The following is a 20,000-nucleotide window of genomic DNA, read 5'->3' on the forward strand; positions in this document are numbered from 1 at the left end:
GTATATCACACAGTGGATAAGAGGTCGTGTACATGTTCGTGAAAATTTCTGAATTTAGCTTTCCTTGCCTTTCCTGAAGTCTCTCACCATTTCCCCATTTGAATTACCAAAACACCATTTCTCCCACCAATTTTCTGCTTGTGTAACATATTAATGAAGGATGTGATATCGTATCATGACTTTTTGACTGCTGGGGTTTGATCTGAAATAGCGTTCCTGGGATTGGATCAAGTGAAGGATTGGTCTGATACACGAGAGCGTGTGGCGTGTAACACTCATTCGCTCGGTCAATTAGTAGTCATTGCACAGTCACAGTCGCGGTTCCCCATCTGTTTCATTCATCTCACAAGTACGGTAAACCAACCCTGGGCACAAAGATACAGCCGGAGGTGAGTGTTGGAGACGGTGTTCGTGGTCTTTTGATGGACACGTTGGGCTTTCAAAGTTTTCTGACCCATGTCCGGAACAACATAAAGGAGAAAGGAAATGGGTCGGTGACATTTAGGAGGTGGGGAGGTGCGGTGTACAGCCAGCGTGGTTGTGTCTTCTGTATCATCTTTATATTTTGAACCACCATTAGAGGGTGTTGGGGATCATTTACATTTCCAATCAATGTCAATGTCAGAAAAATGTTTCTGGAAAATGAACAGAAGCACTTTTTGCAAATAAAGGAGAGGGGGAAAGGGAGGGGAAGGGAATGCAGAGATGTCCAATTGAAGAAAATAAAAATTAATCAACGGAAGAAAGGGGTTTGGATGGATAAGTGAAAAATAAATCAAGGGAGGTGAGAGAGGGGAGATGTTTCAGAGGAGTTTTTATGAGGATGAGAGAAGGGGAGAGGACAGAAGCAACAAAACAAAAAAAATTTAAGTCACAACATTCATGAGGGTAATGATAAAAATGATGTTGAGAGGAAATGTAGAAATGCTCACCAGTAATTCTGTGTTCGAAAAGGGATATTTTTTCGTCAACAAGCAGTGCAGCATGATTCCACTTGCCCAAACATCAACAGGTGGACCTTCATATTCTCCCCCCCTCAGGATTTCGGGAGCCGCAAACGATATTGTCCCAACTTTTCCTTTAAGCCGCTCACCCGGGACAAAACACCTGGCAAGACCGAAGTCAGCCACTTTCAGTACCCCTTGTTGGCTATAAAGCAGGTTTTCGGGCTGGAGAGAGGATAAAAACAGAGATGGCTTTGTTAAAGTGGTATAATATCAATTTGTAAAAATCATGGCACAAAGATGACGACATAACAAACTACAAACAGACATAACCCAGAGATTCTCTGTCACTGGGTGTTGCTAAAGCCGGCCAAAACCATGTCAGAAAATTGGAATTTCGCCAACACTTTTCAAAAGGTTGTGTGGCATCTTTCACATCGATAAGTAAGAGTTGGCAGATGGTGCAGCTCGGTTGAGTTCTCCTCTGACGTCACAGCACCTCGGTGATGAAACACTTCTGGCAGAGAATTGGGTTGATTGTGTGAACGTGGATCCACTTCAGTCCGTGATCAAAGCTGCCTGGATGTCAGATCAATTGGATGTATTGTTAGTTCTGAGCTATGTTGTCAGTTCTTTAATTTAATAACTTTGCACAGATTATTGTCCAAAGTGCTGTAAACATGACACTTTAAAAAAAGAATTTCACAATTCTGAAACTTGTTTGAGCTCAAGATCTATCTGATGAAGGATAAAAGTAGATATCACCCAAAGTTGGATTTTCAAGCTGACAGGATGGCCTAGAGGTACGCACACTTGCCTCTACGTTGCGGAGCCTGCGTTTGAATCCTGACCCAGCTTTCAAATGTCATCCCAGTATTTCACTGGCAGAATGATTCATCAATATGTGTGCCGTACTTCGGACTGTCATTAAACATCAATCTCATCTGTCGGTCTTCATTGGTGAACACAAAGACCCACGGTGTCCTTCACAAAGTGTAGTTGAGCTATCGCTGCACCCTGAACAAATTACAAATTCCTGCCCCAACCTACAGAGGGGAGGGATTCAATCAGTGGCACAGCCATGTCCTCAGTCATGATGCTACCCTGCAGCCTTGTGCTGTATATGAAAGAAGAAGGTGGATTTCCAGGGTATCTCACCTGCAGCTGCAAGGTTTAAAATGACACTCATAAATTTTAATGTACATATAGGACAGTCAAAATGTCGGATGACCTCCCACAAATTGCAACAAAAGTAAACTCAACAGATTTTAATTCCTGGATATGTCCTCAGTGACAGAAAAAAATTCCTAAGGGATCCTCTCGGGGGAAAGTCCTGAAATCATGGAAATTCAATATGGCCGCCACCCGGTTTCGGGGAAAATGAGAAAATTGTAAAGATTGATATTTTAATCCGTAAATATATGTTTTTCTGCATTGTAATTGTTTCTAATTCTGTTCAGTGTATTGATATACAAGAATAATTCTTAAAAAGTGAAATGTATTGAGGGTAAAATAAAACATTATAGCTTTTTTGTCCAAAAATGACAATTTTTGTCCCGAAAAAAAAAATTACCTGATATTGATTTTCGCTCCTGGACCAAAAAAAAATAAGAAATGTTGAAGACACAAGATGAAATCAAGTCTATGGCAAAACAATATAATTATGTAAATCATTGAAACATGACAAAATTCACAATTCCACTCGGGGCAATTACATCTGCCTGACGAAGGTTTCAAAATGAAAATGAAAATTTGCATTAAACTCAGAAACTACATCCATTATAAACTTACTATACATGTTGAGAAAAATCAAGCGTATTAAATTTAGAACTCGACAATGTCGTCGTCTTCCTCATCATTGTCACATGGAGTGTTTGTGCAGCCAGAGCCCCTGCAGCTTCCACAAGCTGGAGTGCACTCGATGTTGTGCTTCTTGCATGTGCATCTCATGGTGCTACATTCAGCCTGGCAGTTGCACCTAATGACACGTAACATCTTTTCAGGAGCTGGAGCTGTTGATGTCTGAAGTGGCACAAAACCCTCGTCACTCTTCTGCCAACCCCAGTCTGTCGGAAGAAGTTCATCTGCACATCCCTTCCATTCTTGGACTTGCAGATACATGCGCAGGCTGTGATACTTTGCTGCTTCCGATGATGGTGGTAACGTCTGTGGTTGCACATGAGAGGAGCTCTCAGCCACCTTGTCCCAGTACCGCTGATACCGGAGGGTGTCCAGGGTGACAGTTGACTTTCCGTTGTGGATTATCACCAATGTTTTTTCTCCTGCATCTGCCTCATTACATACGGAAGCTGGATTTGTATCAAAAACCTTGGCCTGGTCACGGAATGTGTTGTTTGCTTTGAACTTTTTGAGAGAAGCTCCATTTCCAATCCCTTGAAGACGAGATGTCGTGTCGCACCCAAGAACTGCATGTAGAAACAGTATGTGCTTGCACATGTCTGAACCAATCATTTTCTTTGTAGCCTTGATGTTCCAGATGCGAGGCTTCTTCGTGTTCTTCTATGGCTCGGGACAAAAGAAGAGGTCATGGGATTCTAAGCTTGCATTCTAGCATAGGAGGACGAGGAGATCTGTGTCATCACCAACTAGCACAGTGTTGGTGACAGTAGCAGACTGCACGGCCTTCAGTACAATCAGGAGATCAGCATCCCCTGAGGCATGGTGTGTCTCACAGTTCTTCTTCTGAAGCTCTTCACTCAACATAAAAATGAATCGCTGTTTATTCTGTCTCTTGGCAAGAAACTGTTCCTTCTTCATTGTGAGACGCAAGTCAGCTGTAAATGTCACAGTCGTGCCAGCATTCCCTTTAGACCGTCTCTGGTGTGTCATGTCCTTCGTGTTGGTACTCTCATCACCATCAAACACGACTATGGCATCTCCGTACTTCTTCGTTACATAATCAGTGTACTGGTGGCATATGTCTCTGTATGTAGATCCACGAGACCATGGAATGCGTTGAACAAGTGCCCCGCCATCCAAAACATACTGTTGCCCATCATTGGGGATATTGCCTGGGACATCGGATCCAAGAAGATCCCAGATGGCATCAGCAAAGACTGGCTTGTGTGCTTCTCGGAGCTGAAGAGAGGAATCATAGAGGGCAGGTTGGATAGCTGCACAGTTCATATTTGAAGGCCGACTCCAGTTCTTCTGCTGTCTGTGCAACAGTGATCAGTCTCTGGAAGAGGAGTTGTGGGTCAAACTGGACTTGCTCTCCATCAATCTTGACAGATGACTTCATGCCGAGGGTGACAACTTGGTCTTTCCTCTTAAATATGTACTCGGCAGGTGTTTTCCCATCCATAGATTTCAATATTTTGGCTCCTACAGCATGGGCTGTATCGACGTTGATGGTGGGGTGTGCATAAACTCCAGTGGCAATGTTCCTCAGACATGGATCACTACTGAATGGATTCCGTTCCTGTAAATACTGAAGAGCTGAGAGTGTGTCCTTCCAGTCACGAGATTGTCTTGCCTTGGCCATGTCCTTCTTCTGCTCTCCAGTGTTGTAGTTCACACCTGTGAGCTCCTGCATTGCCTGGTTTATTTCTGCACAGGCAGGCATTGATAGTAGCCACACCAGCCGTTGTTGCTCTGTCATTCCTCGCCCTTGTATGAGCCCCCCGCTGGTCTTCAAACTTCTCATCAGAACTTGTTCGATGATCAGGTCAGATGAAAGACCTGCCCACAGGCGATCACTTCGTCGAACCACAAGGAACCCCTCATCAAAACGTTGTTGGACAATGGGATATTGAGTTTTGAGGTTGGATATCTGCTGCAGATACACCCTCAAAGATTTGGCATACAGGTTGTGGCCCGAGTCTGCCAGGTAAGGCAGCATTTCTTGGATGACCTGAAGATGTAGTGCCCAGTTCCCAGTGCACTCTGCCCAGATGTATTTGCGTAGAATGTCTAGCATGTCCATATACTGAACCCAGAGCGCTGAAGTTCTGGAAGATATCTTTGCAGACTCGGCATGCTTTCTGAAGGTGGTCTTTGATTCATTTTAAGACGTCAGACTTGCATACTTCTTCCAGAGACTGGGGTTGGCAGAAGTGTGACGAGGGTTTTGTGCCACTTCAGACATCAACAGCTCCAGCTCCTGAAAAGATGTTACGTGTCATTAGGTGCAACTGCCAGGCTGAATGTAGCACCATGAGATGCACATGCAAGAAGCGCAACATCGAGTGCACTCCAGCTTGTGGAAGCTGCAGGGGCTCTGGCTGCACAAACACTCCATGTGACAATGATGAGGATGACGACGACATTGTCGAGTTCTCACTTTAATACGCTTGATTTTTCTCAACATGTATAGTAGTTTATAATGGATGTAGTTTCTGAGTTTAATGCGAATTTTCATTTTCATTTTGAAACCTTCGTCAGGCAGATGTGATTGCCCCGAGTGGGATTGTGAATTTTGTCATGTTTCAATGATTTACATAATTATATTGTATTGCCAGAGACTTGATTTCATCTTCTGTCTTCAACGTTTCTTATTTTTTTTTGTCCAGGAGCCAAAATCAGTATCAGGTTAAAAAAAAAAAAATTTCGGGTCAAAAAATTGACATTTTTCGACAAAAAAGCTATAATTTTTTATTTTATCCTCAATACATTTCACTTTTTTATAATCTTACTTGTATAGCAATATACTGATCATAACTAGAAACAATTATAATGCAGAAAAACATATATTTACGTGTTAAAATATCAATCTTTACAATTTTCTCATTTTCCCCGAAGCCGGGTGGCGGCCATATTGCATTTCCATGATTTCAGGACTTTCCCCCTGGAGGATCCCTTAGGACTATTTTTCTGTCACTGAGGACATATCCAGAATCAAAATCTGTTGAGTTTGCTTTTGTTGCAATTTGAGCAAGGTTGACCAAATATTTCTGCGAAAATGCCTGTACTAATACCATACTACTTCACTGTGGTGTCAGATTTTCATTAAATATCAGCACACTTAATGTTCAAAACGTTCCTCGAGCTTTTCTTCTCGACACAGAAAACATGCTCAATTTCCCGAACTCGTCATACCAGGAAGTGAAATATATGGTGTCATTCAATCATTCGCAGGACTGTGCCATGTCTCCAGGTTAAAATTGCAAGTTCCAAAGTAGTGGAGAGGAAAGCAGACGTCTACGCATGTTTTTATCGACAAATATCAAAATACTTTCAGAGAATTGGTGTATTTTCATGTGAAATATGATCATTTTCACTTACAAATAACATTACTGCAGGAAGTTTCATTCCTGATCCCCTGAATACTTCAAGTCATAAAATCCAGCGAATAAAAACTCGAATTTTGAAATGATCGATCAACATGTGATGAACAGTCAGAATTGGTCAGACTTGAAGAAGTGGATCTGGGTGGATGAACAATGCACAATATTCCTCAAGGAATCGCCCACTCTCCCTGAAGGACACCATAGGATCTTTAACGACCACCAACTAATGGCAGCAGACGGGACCCCCAGTTTAACGTGCATCTGAGGGATGGCCTGTACATTGATGAATCACCATGCTTGTGAAACACCGCAATGAGAGTTTAGACCTGGGTCAGAATTCAAACCCAGGCGAGATGACTCAGAGGCTAAATATCGGAATCTCGAGGGCACCCTTCCAGCCCCAAAGAATATTGAAGTTTATTTAATGAATTCCTGTTGAAACGCAGCACCACGAAATACGAGATTTATATTACGAGTGAAAATGTTCCACTCAATCTGCAAAGATTAATGAAAATGAAATTTCAATGTTCAGGTGACATTGATGAATGGTGAACTTCCAGACGTTCCAGTTGTTAAAAGTAACGTCTGTATGTTCAACATATGAACTAAAGTTTTGTAAATTTCTGTGTGTGTAAGAATCGGAGATTTGAGAAAAAAAATCGGCGAATTATGTGATGAAAATACAATCATGAAATGAACCGAGAAAAAAAACATCCCGGTGTCTGGATTCTTACCTTTATGTCAGAATGCACAATGTTCTGATCATGGATGTGTGCGAGTGCAGAAACAGTCTGGAAAAGTTCAAAAGCACATGATGAGATTCCTTTTGAAATGAAAGATCAAACTCATTCACAAGTATTTTGTTTCCTGTTCAATACAACATTTCAAACCGGACATGTGCATCACACTTGTGAACACGATTCACTCACCTGGTACATTATCGGCCACGCGAATTGTTCAGACAGAGGGTCATTTCGAGAGACGAAATCATGGAGCGTTTCTGCAAACAAAACTCATCATGAGACTTCACAGAAACAAATAAATACAAGGCATATACAAGTGAAGTGATAATATATTAAGTGATTTTTCACCATTGAGTGATATAATAAGGATAGAAATAACATAGACATCGAACGATATCTCAACAAGTTTTGGATGAATTCGGACAAGACTTCGTGGATGAGTTGGGGAGGTGACAAGAACAAGCCGATTCAATTTTGGTTTAGTTCCGGATGAAGATCCGTCCGATCATTGGAATAAAAATTGTTAACAGTTCAGTCTGGCGTCGGTATGTCCTCCACAGAGTGCTGTTCTCATTTCTTTGTGTCATCCAAAAACTTATATCGTGAACTTTAGATACAATTGTGCAGAAATAACTCACTAAAACGAGTGAGTTCACAGAACATAATTATCCCCTGTCGTGTTCAAGTCTTTTCTTCAATTTTAATAAAATAATGATTTGAAAGATAGTTTTAAAATCTGCAAGTTTATCACTCCTAAAGCAGTCTTACACATCACACTTAAACACTGAAATAAGACGACATTGAGTCACAGTTTAGAAGATGGAGGCTTCATTGATCACCATAGAATGCAGCATCAATCGGCTTCGGACACAGCCGTGTGACGGTCTCTTCTTCACCCCCGATACTGCACCTCTCACATGCCGTGCCCTCATGCTATGTATCATGTTTATAGAGCAGGTTCTTGGAAGTATTATGAAGACAATTTGCATTCTACAGCGTTCAAATATACAATTCAATTCCAATCAAGGTTCAGAGAGGTTTAAAGGTGGATAAAATGATTAATTCTGGATTACACCACCATTTTACCGAGTATCGATTACATCATCCTGTCTGACATGTTATATCAGTTTGTGACCTTTTGTTTGTGTCCTTCATCATGTCCTTAAAAACACTAAGTTTACTGTTTGGAATGATTTTCAATTTTGTTTGAGTGCCAGGCAGGACGGCAGAGTAAAAAAGATCATCTCACTCCTCTCTACACATGTGTGATCGGAACAAATTCAGAGCCAACGTGAAACAAAACGACAGACTTGTCTTCACATTGATGTTCAGATTCGTGTTCAAAATAAAACATTCAATTTAAATGAGTTGTTCCTCCGTCATAAATGATGATCATAAACTGATGAGGCAGACAGATGGACGGACATGAACCAAATGCTAAACCCCGCTTTTCACATTTTGTGTGCACGGGGAAATTATTACAGATTTTAAATTGATTACGATGTTCAAATGTGAGATAATGAACACAAACATCACCACATAACAGAAGGAGGATTGAAAAAGCCTTACCGCCATCAACAAACTCCATTGTTAAGGCTGCGCAGTCACTCAAAACTTGAAAACGAAACACTTTCACTGCACAGGGACAGCGGGATGGAACAAATGAAAACAATGTTGAAACGGGTCATCAGAACACAAGACTTAGTTGATCCATGTTACCTTTGGTGTCGTTTATTTAATACCAGCAAATACAACCCGTTACGTTGCTGAGGGGGAGATCAAGTGGGAGGGGGTAAGGAGAGATGGGAGAGAGGGGATGGTGGAGGGAGGGAAAGAGAGAGAGGGAGAGGAGAGACGGGGAAAAGGGGAGGGAGGAGGGAGAAAGAGAAAGGAGGGAGAAAGGAGTGAGGGAGAGGAGAGAGAGGAGGGGTGGGGAGAGAAAGGGAAGGGAGGAAGCTGGGTTGGGGGAGGGGAAAGTAAGGAAAGGAAGGGGAGGGAGAGCGAGATAGGGGGCTGGAGGAGGGACACCTCACCAAATGTCACAATACACTCCGAGTCAGGGGGAGACAAGCAGGATGGGAAGGAGAGGAGGGGGAGGTGGGGAGGGGTTTGGAAGGAGATATGCGTGAGAGGAGGAGTTCCTAAAATGCATTTGATAGTGGGACTTGTGGAGAAGTGGGGAGGGGGTAGTACAGAATTGAACAAAATGGGATACGATAAAACAGCACCTGAACACAGCATGCGGAAACCGCTGGAAGATGTAAGGGTAAGGGGGGAGGAGAGGGGAGGGGTTTGGGTCCAGGTAAGCGTGAGGGTAGGGGAAGGGAAGGCAATGTGATGGGAAGGGAAGGCAGCGTGAAGAGAGGGAAGAAAGGCAGGGTGAGGGGAAGGAAAGGTGTCATGGGGGCAGGGAAGAGAACACAACATTAGGGGAGGGGTAGGCAAGGGTGATTAAATGTGCCCAAACAGCAACATCTTCTTTTTAACCACCAGGTTCCATATAAAACCACTGTTAACCTGTTAACCACTGTTAACCACTAACAGTTAAGAGTGAGAGCGTGCGTATCTCTCAGCTCTCCTGCCGTGATGTGGCAATTCACTGCTTTGTATAATAACTAAAAACATTTTTTACTCATTGTAATCATCTCATATATTTCGCTTCCTCCCTCCGGAAATGTCCCCAAACAGAACCGAGCCGACAGATCATCATCAAAGCTTGAAGAGCGCTCACCAAATGCCAAAACCACTGAAGCAAGAAATGCAACGAAACAGTTGAAGAAACTTTTAAAAACAAAACAGTGTTTTTATAGGTATTTATCTCTGCTGAAGTGAAGGGTCCTGTAATGAAAGAAGATGGTACAAATCGGGGAAATGTGGTGAAAAATAAAATTTCACATTTTCAGCGAATGAATCACCACCCGACAATCCGCTGGAGACAATGTACGGACAAAACGCAGACGAATGAGTCCTCAACTGTGTATAAGGTGATCGACATATTCAGTGACACTGTGAGTATGGCAGAGTGCTCCCCAAGTGGCTTAAGCACTCAAGCAAGCACTCCAGCGAAACGGTTGATGAGTCATGGCTGATGAAGCAAGCGATTGCCGATCAGTGTTGTCATCACCATGCATCCGGAGACGACTGGAATGTCAAGCGATGTCCGAAGTGGACAAGTGAACACTTTTTTTAGCAATCAAAACTGCTGTTGAAATCAATAAAGAAGTTTAAATTTTGAAATTCGGCTGGGATTAAGAGATTCTTGAGCTTATGTCATGTGCATTAATTAAATAAAGCCATGAACGCTGGCATCTCTGGGCGTTCACAAGCATTGCCATGAATCCATTGATTTGTAGGTTTGATGATCAGACATTCAATGTAATGTGAGTGAGGAAAGTGAAAAAAAAAACTTTCCATTAACAAATTGTTGCAGCCTATTCCAAGTCGAGGCGTTGTTGAGCAGGACAAAAAATATGGCGGCTTCAGACTCTTGTGAGCTGACAGAGGGATGACCAAGATGGCGCGCCACTATTTTTGTAAGGCTTATTTTGTTGTGATATTCAGTGTTTACCTCATAAATTATCTTCAAAAGGGGTGTTTAAATTAACCCAAACACCCAATTTTCATTCATGTACTCCCTCCGAGATCCCTTCGTGTGCATGCAAAGTTTGGGGCCGCAAGGTTTCATGGTTTTGGAATTATGGAGGAGACGGGTTGACGAACTTACGGACACACACTGACATTTATTATTATAGATTGTGGGTCAATGGTTCCTCAAACTGTGTGAACATTTGCTCTGTCATTCATTGGGTTTCCAGTCTCGACGACTCAGCAATACCTGTGCTGTGTTAAGAAACAATGAGAACAAACTGCAAGAGTCAGAGCCATCACCAAAATCGATGTAAAAGCTCAAGGAAAGGGTGCAATGCACACACTCACCAATGTTTGGATGATCAACCTGCAGTAACATTCTCCCTTCATCAGAGAGCTGAAAAACAAACAAAAATGGATTAAACTTGTCAATAAAAGGCAATCATTTTTTCAAGACTTTAATTCATCTCATATAAAGTAAGTGAACCAGTTAAAAATTTACAGAAGGAGGTGCTGAGGAGCCTCGGGGAACAGGAATCCCAAATATCGAAACTGATGATCTTTCATGGAGGACACTCAGGAACATCCACCATTTTGCTGCCATTTCCGTTACCTCTGTAGATTCTCACATGATTACATGTGGGTTTAAACGTCACAAACAGCCTGTATAGTCCCAATGGCCGGTGGGGTTCCATGTAAATGGTCCTACATTCACCCCATTCCCATAAACTCACCATTTTCCAATTATCTCTCTCCATGCACTTCACAGCAACCTGGGGAAGGAACAGCGAACATATGGAACAATCTCATGTTATAACCTGACAACAAAACATGATAAAGCAGGAAACGAGCACAATGTTGGTCTCTATTGATATACAATGATTGTAAATGTCCACCGCATGTTACGATGAATTGGATCAGATGATGTAATCCTGACATTGTTTCATTGATGGTGTTCAGTTTCAATCAGTGTGTGTTCCATTAATAAGAAGTTTACCCTTGCACACTCAAACATGCTCTAATAGATGTAATCTTTCTTGCAACCATCAATTCGGAATCTGCTTTGGTGGAGTGTTGAGACGAGCGTCGTGGAATTTTATGAAAAACTTCTCTGTTATGATTGTGGTAACCATAGTCCATGGGCCCAGGCATATATCGGTACCATCTGAGGAAACCAAACTTTAGGGCTACTCAGTTATTGGTAGGGACTACATGATTATTTCAATATGTGATAACCGTTCCAGAAGAGCAGCTTCGTGTATGTATTTTGCATTTTTACCATTTTACCATTCTGAGATATTGACGTTTTGGGGGAAAATCAAAAACCCCCCAAAAAAACCAAGGACCACTGGGAGGAAGTGGCAGAGCTGAAGTGCACGCAGGAGGAAGCAGACACCCGAATGCTTCTGCATGCAGCAGTCTGTGTACAAGGCTGTGGTGATCACTGCCAAGATACAGATGTCCTCGTGCTGTGTCTTGCCTTCAATAAGGACATCCCATGGCCCGTGTCTCAGAAGTGTTGTACGCAAACCCGCACACGGTTCCTAGACATTGACAAGCTTGCTAGATCGATGGGAGACAGTGTCTGTGATGCCCTGGTTGGACTGCACGTGTTCTCCGGTTGTGATACAGTCAGTGCCTCTGCAGGCCGGGGAAAGATGGGCACCCTGAAGTAAATTAAGTCGGATAAGACCGACCAAGAGGCCTTCCATCAGCTCGGTCATTCATGGGAAGTCTCCACCGAGCTCTTTCAGAAGCTGCAAGAGGTCACCTGCCACATGTACGTGCCGTCTAACAACTCCATGAAAGTCAATGAACTCCGATGTCAACTCTTCTGTGCCAGACTTGGAGAGATAAAGTCCAGTCAGCTTCCACCATATGAAGACTGCCTCATCATGCACGTCCTCCGTGCAAACTACCAGGCTGCTATTTGGAGGCGCTGTCTGCAATGCCAACCCTATGTTCCAAGTCCCAAGGGTTGTGGATGGACCACTGATGATGACGGGAAGCTGGCCATCGAGTGGATGCAGGGTTCTCCAGCACCGAATGCAGTGTTGCAACTGCTTTCCTGCAAGTGTGGACGGTCGTGCAAACTCCCAGACTGCACGTGCTTTGCCTAAGCCTGAAGTGCACTGACATGTGCAAGTTGCAAACTTGCAGGAACCAGCCCGCTGATGTCGAGGAAGAGGTTGTAGACCTCGAGGATTCTGATGCTGATAACAGTGATGAAGACGAGACTACTGATCCATGGTGTGAATGTTTTGGCATAATCACAAGGACATTCATGGCTACAAATATACAAGAGTAAAACATAGTACATAAACATGACACAGTAGCGTGGTGAAATTTGGGTTATCCGTAAATTTCACATTTTGGACGCTTGTTGGAACTCGGGTAGGGGAAGGGCAATTCCTTTAACTGTGGGAAAAACTTGTAAAATGTTCATAAATGTTTTCCTCATTCAACATCTGCATGTTGTGGGCTACTGCGGTTCAGTATCACTACCCAGGGAACTTGTGTGACAATATTATAAATTAAAATGGACTGAAAATCACTAATCAGCAACATTTTGATCGGCCCTATTGTTCGCCCTTTTTTGCCATAAAACAAATTCTGCCTTCAGGAATGACAGAAAGGATTATTCGGATGGTATAAATAAAGCATTTCAGACATGTATTTGTGGTTTGCAGTTCATTCTCGCCCCATGTGGAAACACCAATTGCATCATTAGTGAATGTTTCTGAGTTTTCCTTTTCGCTTTCATGATGCGGAGGGTGGGTACATTCCAGAGATGATAACTACCAATAAGCTGCCAGTCTGCAATGGTTATCACATCAAAATATGATATATATATATATATATATATATATATATATATATATATATATATATATATATATATATATATATATATATATACACCAATAAAAAAATCATAACTATGATTGGTTTCCTGAGATAGTACCAACAAGTGGAATTTCTGCCCCAGGCCCATGGACTAAGAATACAAACACATCAAAACAAACGTTAAAATATCCGTTTCAAGATATTTATTCAAGAAAAAAACGATTAAGTGTTAAGTGGAGACGGATTTCTTTATTAAACCAAACTTGATTTTCTCATTCTGTGGACGGACGTTGAAGCACTCAAGAAAGCACTCCACTCAAAACCGTCCACATGGAACGGCAGGCTTGGCAAGCGCTAGCAAGCTGCTTGGGAACTGAACACACCGTGGTTGTTCAGCTTTGCTCATTCCATTGTGACGTAGATTGACTGATTGAAAGATATCTTGGACAATCAAAACTCAACAAAATTACAACACGTGATCATTTGTAAATCTGTTTCATCAATAAATATCCGAATATTTACAATTCAATGTTTGTTCTGTTCATTTGACCTTTACATGTGAATTTACACCAATAAACGTCGAGACTCTTAGAGACATTGGTTGGTTGACGACTCGTCGACGTCATGTCCTGTCAGTCCTTTGAATGAATTACACCGAGGAACGAATGAATTACACCGAGGAACGAATGAATGAGTGAAAGCGAACAAACCGCTCACATTCTTACCTGAGTCCCAGATTCCAGGTGTGTGCCTTTATATACCGTCCCAAAGGCTCCAGTCCCAAGTTTGTGGAGAATTTCCAGGTTCGGAACCTGTAAGAAAACATAGAAACCTCATTCCACTCCGAGAGGACTTTCTATAAGAGGGAAGGAAACAATAAAATATAAAAATAATATTTCACATTGTGTCCGTGTGGAGGATGAACCTGGGGGTTGTACACAAGGTGAACATGAACACCTGGGGAAGAGAATCAAGAGGAAATGGAACATCTGGTTCACCTTGGGCATCTCGTTGGGATAACCCTCGTCCCGCCTCCAAACGTTCACCTCATGATTGTCCGGATCGTTCTGGGAAAATGGAGATTGATGACTTCTATTCTCCTGAGGTAAAACCTCAATTCGTCTCATGGTGAAACCAAGCTGTTAGACACCAGAAGAGAAAACACTGAGAGAACCTTTTTGATCGTCTCCACAAGAGAGAGAAACAATGACGAACAATTAACCTCATTCCCTGGTGACGAATGGGAACGCCCCCTTCATTGTTCGTCATAATGGGCCGTTAAAAATTAAATAATCCTTGTGGGGGCAGGGCGAGGCGGGGTGTGGGGGCGGGGCGAGACGGGGTGTTGGGGCGGGGCGAGGCGGGGCGTGGGGGCGAGGCGAGGCGGGGTGTGGGGGCGGAGCGAGGCGGGGCGTGGGGGCGGGGCGAGACGGGCGGTGGGGCCGGGGCGAGGCGTGGTGTGGGGGCGGGGCGAGGCGGTGTGTGGGGGCGGGGCGAGGCGGGGCGTGGGGGCGGGGCGAGGCGGGGTGTGGGGGCGAGGCGAGGCGGGGTGTTGGGGCGGGGCGAGGCGGGGTGTGGGGGCGGGGCGTGGGGGCGGAGCCAATGGAGGATTTTTGAAATGGAAGTCCAGAAATCAAGGGAATATCACCCCAATTTCCCACGGTTTGAGCTTCTGACGACGAAAATACGAAAACCTCCATATTTGTTGTTATTTAAAATAAAAAGGGTATTTCCGTGTTCATGTGGAAGAGTTTCACCCATGAGCAAAGATCTTTGGTGATCCGCGGACGACGGCACTTCCAAGTTCCAACCAATGACAGTGGAATATAATGTGACGTCAAAGGAATTGATTCACCAATCCAAATACAGTACCTACTGTACACTGCACTGTACAGTGTGTACTGATGGTAACTTGTAACAAGTAAGCCATGTCTGTTTTTTACCAACACAGGTCCGGTGCTCAGTAAAGCCATGAGAAGGAGCGGCGGGAAAAAGAAACACAGAAAGGCTCTCGTACTATGTTCCATGTCGGTGTAATTAAGAACAGTATCTCTCGTTCCAGTGACAGGAGACCTCGTGTTCCACAAGTGAGGGAAACAATTTGTGAGGAATCTCAAGGTGGTCCCGCTATTTTTTTTTTTTTTTTTTGTATACCTTGGTCGAGGCTCGTATGAGAGCTAACACACAACTCACAGCAAGGAGGCATGATATATTGATGATATAAAAGAACAATTTCTTCGTGGAATTGAAAGTGAAGTTCAGAGAGATGGTTTGTTCACAATCACAAGGCCATGAACTCTCACAGAATATTGAGAGCCCCTCAAATTCCAATGTGTAAACAATGACGTCATCAAGTCTGAAATTCCAATGTGTAAACTATGACGTCACCAGGTCTCTGAAATTCTAACCCAGACAGAAGAAGAAACCTGTGAGAGAGGAGGAGGCCATCAGGAATATCCGAAAGAACTTCCTTCTGATCGACAGGGTCACAAATTTCACACAAACATCTTCAGTTTCAAAATGTCGAACGGTGAAACTGGCCCAGTCCTTGATGAATATTATATAAATAAACCATCACTCCGTCTGTCTGTCTCGTTGGGACGTTGTGTGGAGGTGACTCTCATGGCTGATTCTTTCCTCGTCCTCCGTTGTGCTGATTTGTGTTTCCACACTCCCCATTTCGTTCCTCTGTGTTCGTGTGTTTTTGTTTTTGAGGTTTCCCCATGTTTCCAATCTGTGTTTGTGTGTTTTTGCTTGTGAGGTTTCCCCGTGTTTCCCCCCTGTGTAGAGAAGAAGAGAGAAGAAGAGAGAAGAAGAGAGAAGAAGAGAGAAGAAGAGAGAAGAAGAGAGAAGAAGAGAGAAGAAGAGAGAGAGAAGAAGAGAGAGAGAAGAAGAGAGAAGAGAGAGAGAAGAAGAGAGAGAAGAAGAGAGAGAAGAAGAGAGAGAGAGAGAGAGAAGAAGAGAGAGAGAGAGAGAGAGAGAAGAAGAGAGAGAAGAGAGAGAGAGAGAGAAGAGAGAGAGAGAGAGAGAGAGAGAGAGAGAGAGAGAGAAGAGAGAGAGAGAGAGAGAGAGAGAGAGAGAGAGAGAGAGAGAGAGAGAGAGAGAGAGAGAGAGAGAGAGAGAGAGAGAGAGAGAGAGAGAGAGAGAGAGAGAGAGAGAGAGAGAGAGAGAGAGAGAGAGAGAGAGAGCACAACGCGCCGCGAGTCAGGGTATCGTCGGCTCCCTGTTCGTCTTTTGAAAATTCAAAAACTTTTCCCCTTAAACCTTTATTTTCGTTTTTTATTTCGCTTTTCCTTCCTTATTTTGTTCAGTTAGCGCTCCCTTTCTCAAGGTTCGGGAAAAGTTGGAGTGTATTGGTAACTTCCTCCTCCTGAGTGAAGAGGACGTCGACCGTCGTGTGTTGAAACATGGCGGCTGCTCCTTCGCAGCGACATGTCACATTCGAACGGTTATCGCGCAAGAATGGCGTCGCAAGCTTCCCACCGGAGGGGGTTTCGGTGGAAGCGATTGTTCTCACGATCGGGAACATAATCGGGTTTGATGAGGTACGTGTCGCGTCGCGGATGAATAAACGAGTTATCGTGTTTGTGTCCGACGAAGAGCACGTTGCTCTCATCGTTCAACAAGGCCTGTCCCTCGACTCTGGAGATACTCCTACTCAGAAAGTGGTTATCTCAAAATATTTGTATTTTCTTGCTTGGATCTTGTGTTGATAAATTCGTTTGGTGTTCGCACAGGTATGATGGGCTGAATGGCTTCCACCTGTGTAAGATTTCCTCTTCACCAGTGGTGTGGCATCTCAAGATGGGGACGGGCCAGGCATCTACCTGGGGGACGGCCAGACGGAGGCCCTTGGATTACAATCAGAAAGTGGACGCAGCGACACGCTGCTCCGGCGCATGCTCCCATACCTGACCCTACCAGGCAGGGCAGCCAGATGTAATCGGACAATTTTACAAGCTAATGGAGACCTTTCCAAGGATGGGTGGTGCTTCTGAAATGCCAAGGTTCAAGTTCAAGACAAGAGCTGTACCAGATTGTCACCAAGGGCAGTTTTTCCACGTTGATCAATCGTTGTATCGACTTCAGCCGAAAGGCCATCAGATGACACATTATGTCAATGAGCCCTTGGCCACAATCCGACAAGGGGCGAGAGTAAATCTGACCACAAGCAATGATGACCATTCCAAAAAAAGTTTCCCAGTATCTGTTGCATCTCTTTAAGCAAGATATCTGGTGGCTGTAAACAGATGAATTTGTGCCACAAGACAGAGGTAACTAAGGTATTAATAATTAGTATACAACCTCTGAAAGACATTTGCGGAAGGAACTTTTCCATTTGTTTAGACGTTTGGTTATGTGATCTTCCACTCCTTCCCAGTTAATAAGGGAGTCCTGATGAGGGCCAAGAGAAACACCTTAGTATTTCACCCCCTCTCTCATCCAACTTATATCTTTCGGAAGAGACTGAGGTGGCACTAAGGGAAGCCCACCAGATGTACATTGAGCTGAGGACACCCACAGAGCTTTACTCTTTTGCCAATTACACTGCAAATGTGAAGCAAGATGAAACCTGCGGAAAGAACTGTGAAGAGTGGTTAGATCCTGATCATTTTTAATTACTATACAGACATCATCAGCTTATGCAGACACGACGATAGGGTGTTCTTCTGGAGACAGTACAAAGTCAGAAAGAGATTTCCTAAGATTAATTAGTGATGGCTCAAGAGAAAGGCTAAACAGTAAACCTGACAATGGACAGCCTTGCCGAACACCCCTCTGAACCTGAATGGGAGAACAGAGACCATCGTTTACCTTACACGAACTAGATATATTGTTGTAAAACAACTTAACAAAACCGATGAACCTTTCACCCAGACTGAACTTTTTCAACACATGAAACATATAAGTGTGATCAATACTATCAAAAGCCTTTTTGACATCAAGGAAAATCAAACCAACCCCTTCTTCCTCTTTAAGACCACAATCAATCAAATCTATAATAAAAAAAATGTTATCAGAGATTGATCTCCCTCGAACACAGTAGCTCTGGTCAGGGTGAACGAGATTGCCGATGACAAGTTTTAGCCGATTGGCCAACAATTTGGAAAAGAGTTTGTAGTCAAAACACAGTAATGAAATGGGGCGCCAGTTCTTGATTTGAGGGAGATCGTCACTTTTTGGGAGAAGACTAACCACCGCGCTTCGACAGCTGAGAGGCAGTATGCCAGAATGTAAACTTTCTTGCAGAACCAACAGCATTTCTGGACCCAAGATGTCCCTTTTTAAATGCTGTAAAAAAATTCCACTGGAAGTGGATTCCAGGGGTTTTTCTACGTTCAAAGCTCTTCAGAGCCATGCTGAGTTCCTCCAGGGTAAGCGGCTTTTCAAGAGCTTGACGCTGACCACAACCCAAAGAAGGAACAAGATTTGTCATCTCATCAACACAATCTTTACCCACAGATTCCTTCGCAAATAAATCAGAAAAATAATTTTTCACAAGACTTTTTACATCACTTTCATTTTGTGTAATATTCCCTTTAGCATCAAACAAGGAGAAAATCTGCCTTTGGGATTTCTTAACCCCTTATAACTGGAAAAACCTTGTATTTGGGGTGTCAGAAAACTTCACATTTTGGATTCTGAGTCGAACTGACATCCCCATTATGTTTTCATGAATCAATTCTATGAGATAATCTTTTTTTTTCTAATAATAACCGAAGTTTCCTGTCATTTTGAGCTTTAGCTAAGTCTTCCTCTCACTGCAAAGTTTCAGTTTCCAAGAGTGAAACAGCAATTTTATTCTTACTCGTGGAAAAGGACTGAAAACATTGACAGAAAACGCGAATTTGAGCTTTCGCGTTGTCTCACCATAACTGGATAGAAGAATAGGAAGGTTTACTTTGGAGAAGTTTTTCCCCAAAACTATGAAAAGCGTCAGTAAAAAACACAATCCTCCAACAGGCTGGTATTGAAGGTCCAATGCGCACTTTTATGAGTTCACTGAGAAGAGGATAAACCAAGCACCACCAGGTGATAATCAGAGAAAGTAGAAGGAAAGAGGTTACAAGACACGAGTAATTTTCCAAAAGTAGAGTAAATATACCATCTATCCAGCCTTGCAAGTGTTATCAGCCAATTAGCACACTGGCACCATGTATACTGAGATGCTGTACGGTGCTGCACGCGCCAAGCATCGAGGAGACCAAGTGATGAAAAACAACAAGAAATGTCTTTATGAGATTCAGGATGTGGTTGTGGTGTATTTCGATCCAAATTAGGTTCAAACGTGCAATAGAAATCTCCTCCGATACAAATACAGTTATCGAAGACTAAAGTATGAAGGTAATTAGCCAGATGTGTAAAAAAATCTTTACGAGCCCCGCTCTCACTCCGAGCATAGACATTAAGTAAGGTGAGGTGAAATCCTTGATACACGAACTCTAATGATGCCAAGTGTCCTTTCACTATTTCAAGGAAACTATGAGTCAGGAACAGAGCCTGGATGAAGCATCAAGGCAACACCCGCCGAGACAGAAGGTGAATTACTGAAGAAACAAAGCCCCTTGTTAAGGCAGAGCCAGTCAGACTGTGAAGTCTCTGTTATGTGCGTTTCTTGCAACAAACAG

General features: G+C 43.2%; 1 protein-coding gene across 1 annotated transcript; it reads right to left on the minus strand.

Annotated features, from left to right (window-relative positions):
- Positions 1-932: 932 nt before the first annotated feature.
- Positions 933-14,643, minus strand: LOC147007128 (putative sperm motility kinase W; the record flags this gene model as incomplete). Its single annotated transcript, XM_085867546.1, has 8 exons — positions 14,370-14,643; positions 14,097-14,183; positions 11,259-11,297; positions 10,873-10,921; positions 8,506-8,571; positions 7,123-7,193; positions 6,928-6,984; positions 933-1,169 (listed from the first exon to the last, which is right to left on the minus strand). Coding segments are annotated over exons 1-8 (735 nt in total), but the record flags the coding sequence as incomplete, so codon positions are not given.
- Between the last annotated feature and the right edge of the window lie 5,357 nt (positions 14,644-20,000).

This window comes from Eptatretus burgeri, unplaced genomic scaffold (assembly GCF_056783735.1).
Source record: "Eptatretus burgeri isolate ZD-2024b unplaced genomic scaffold, Ebu_testis_v1 Ebu_testis_scaffold_610, whole genome shotgun sequence".
Classification (NCBI taxonomy): domain Eukaryota; kingdom Metazoa; phylum Chordata; class Myxini; order Myxiniformes; family Myxinidae; genus Eptatretus; species Eptatretus burgeri.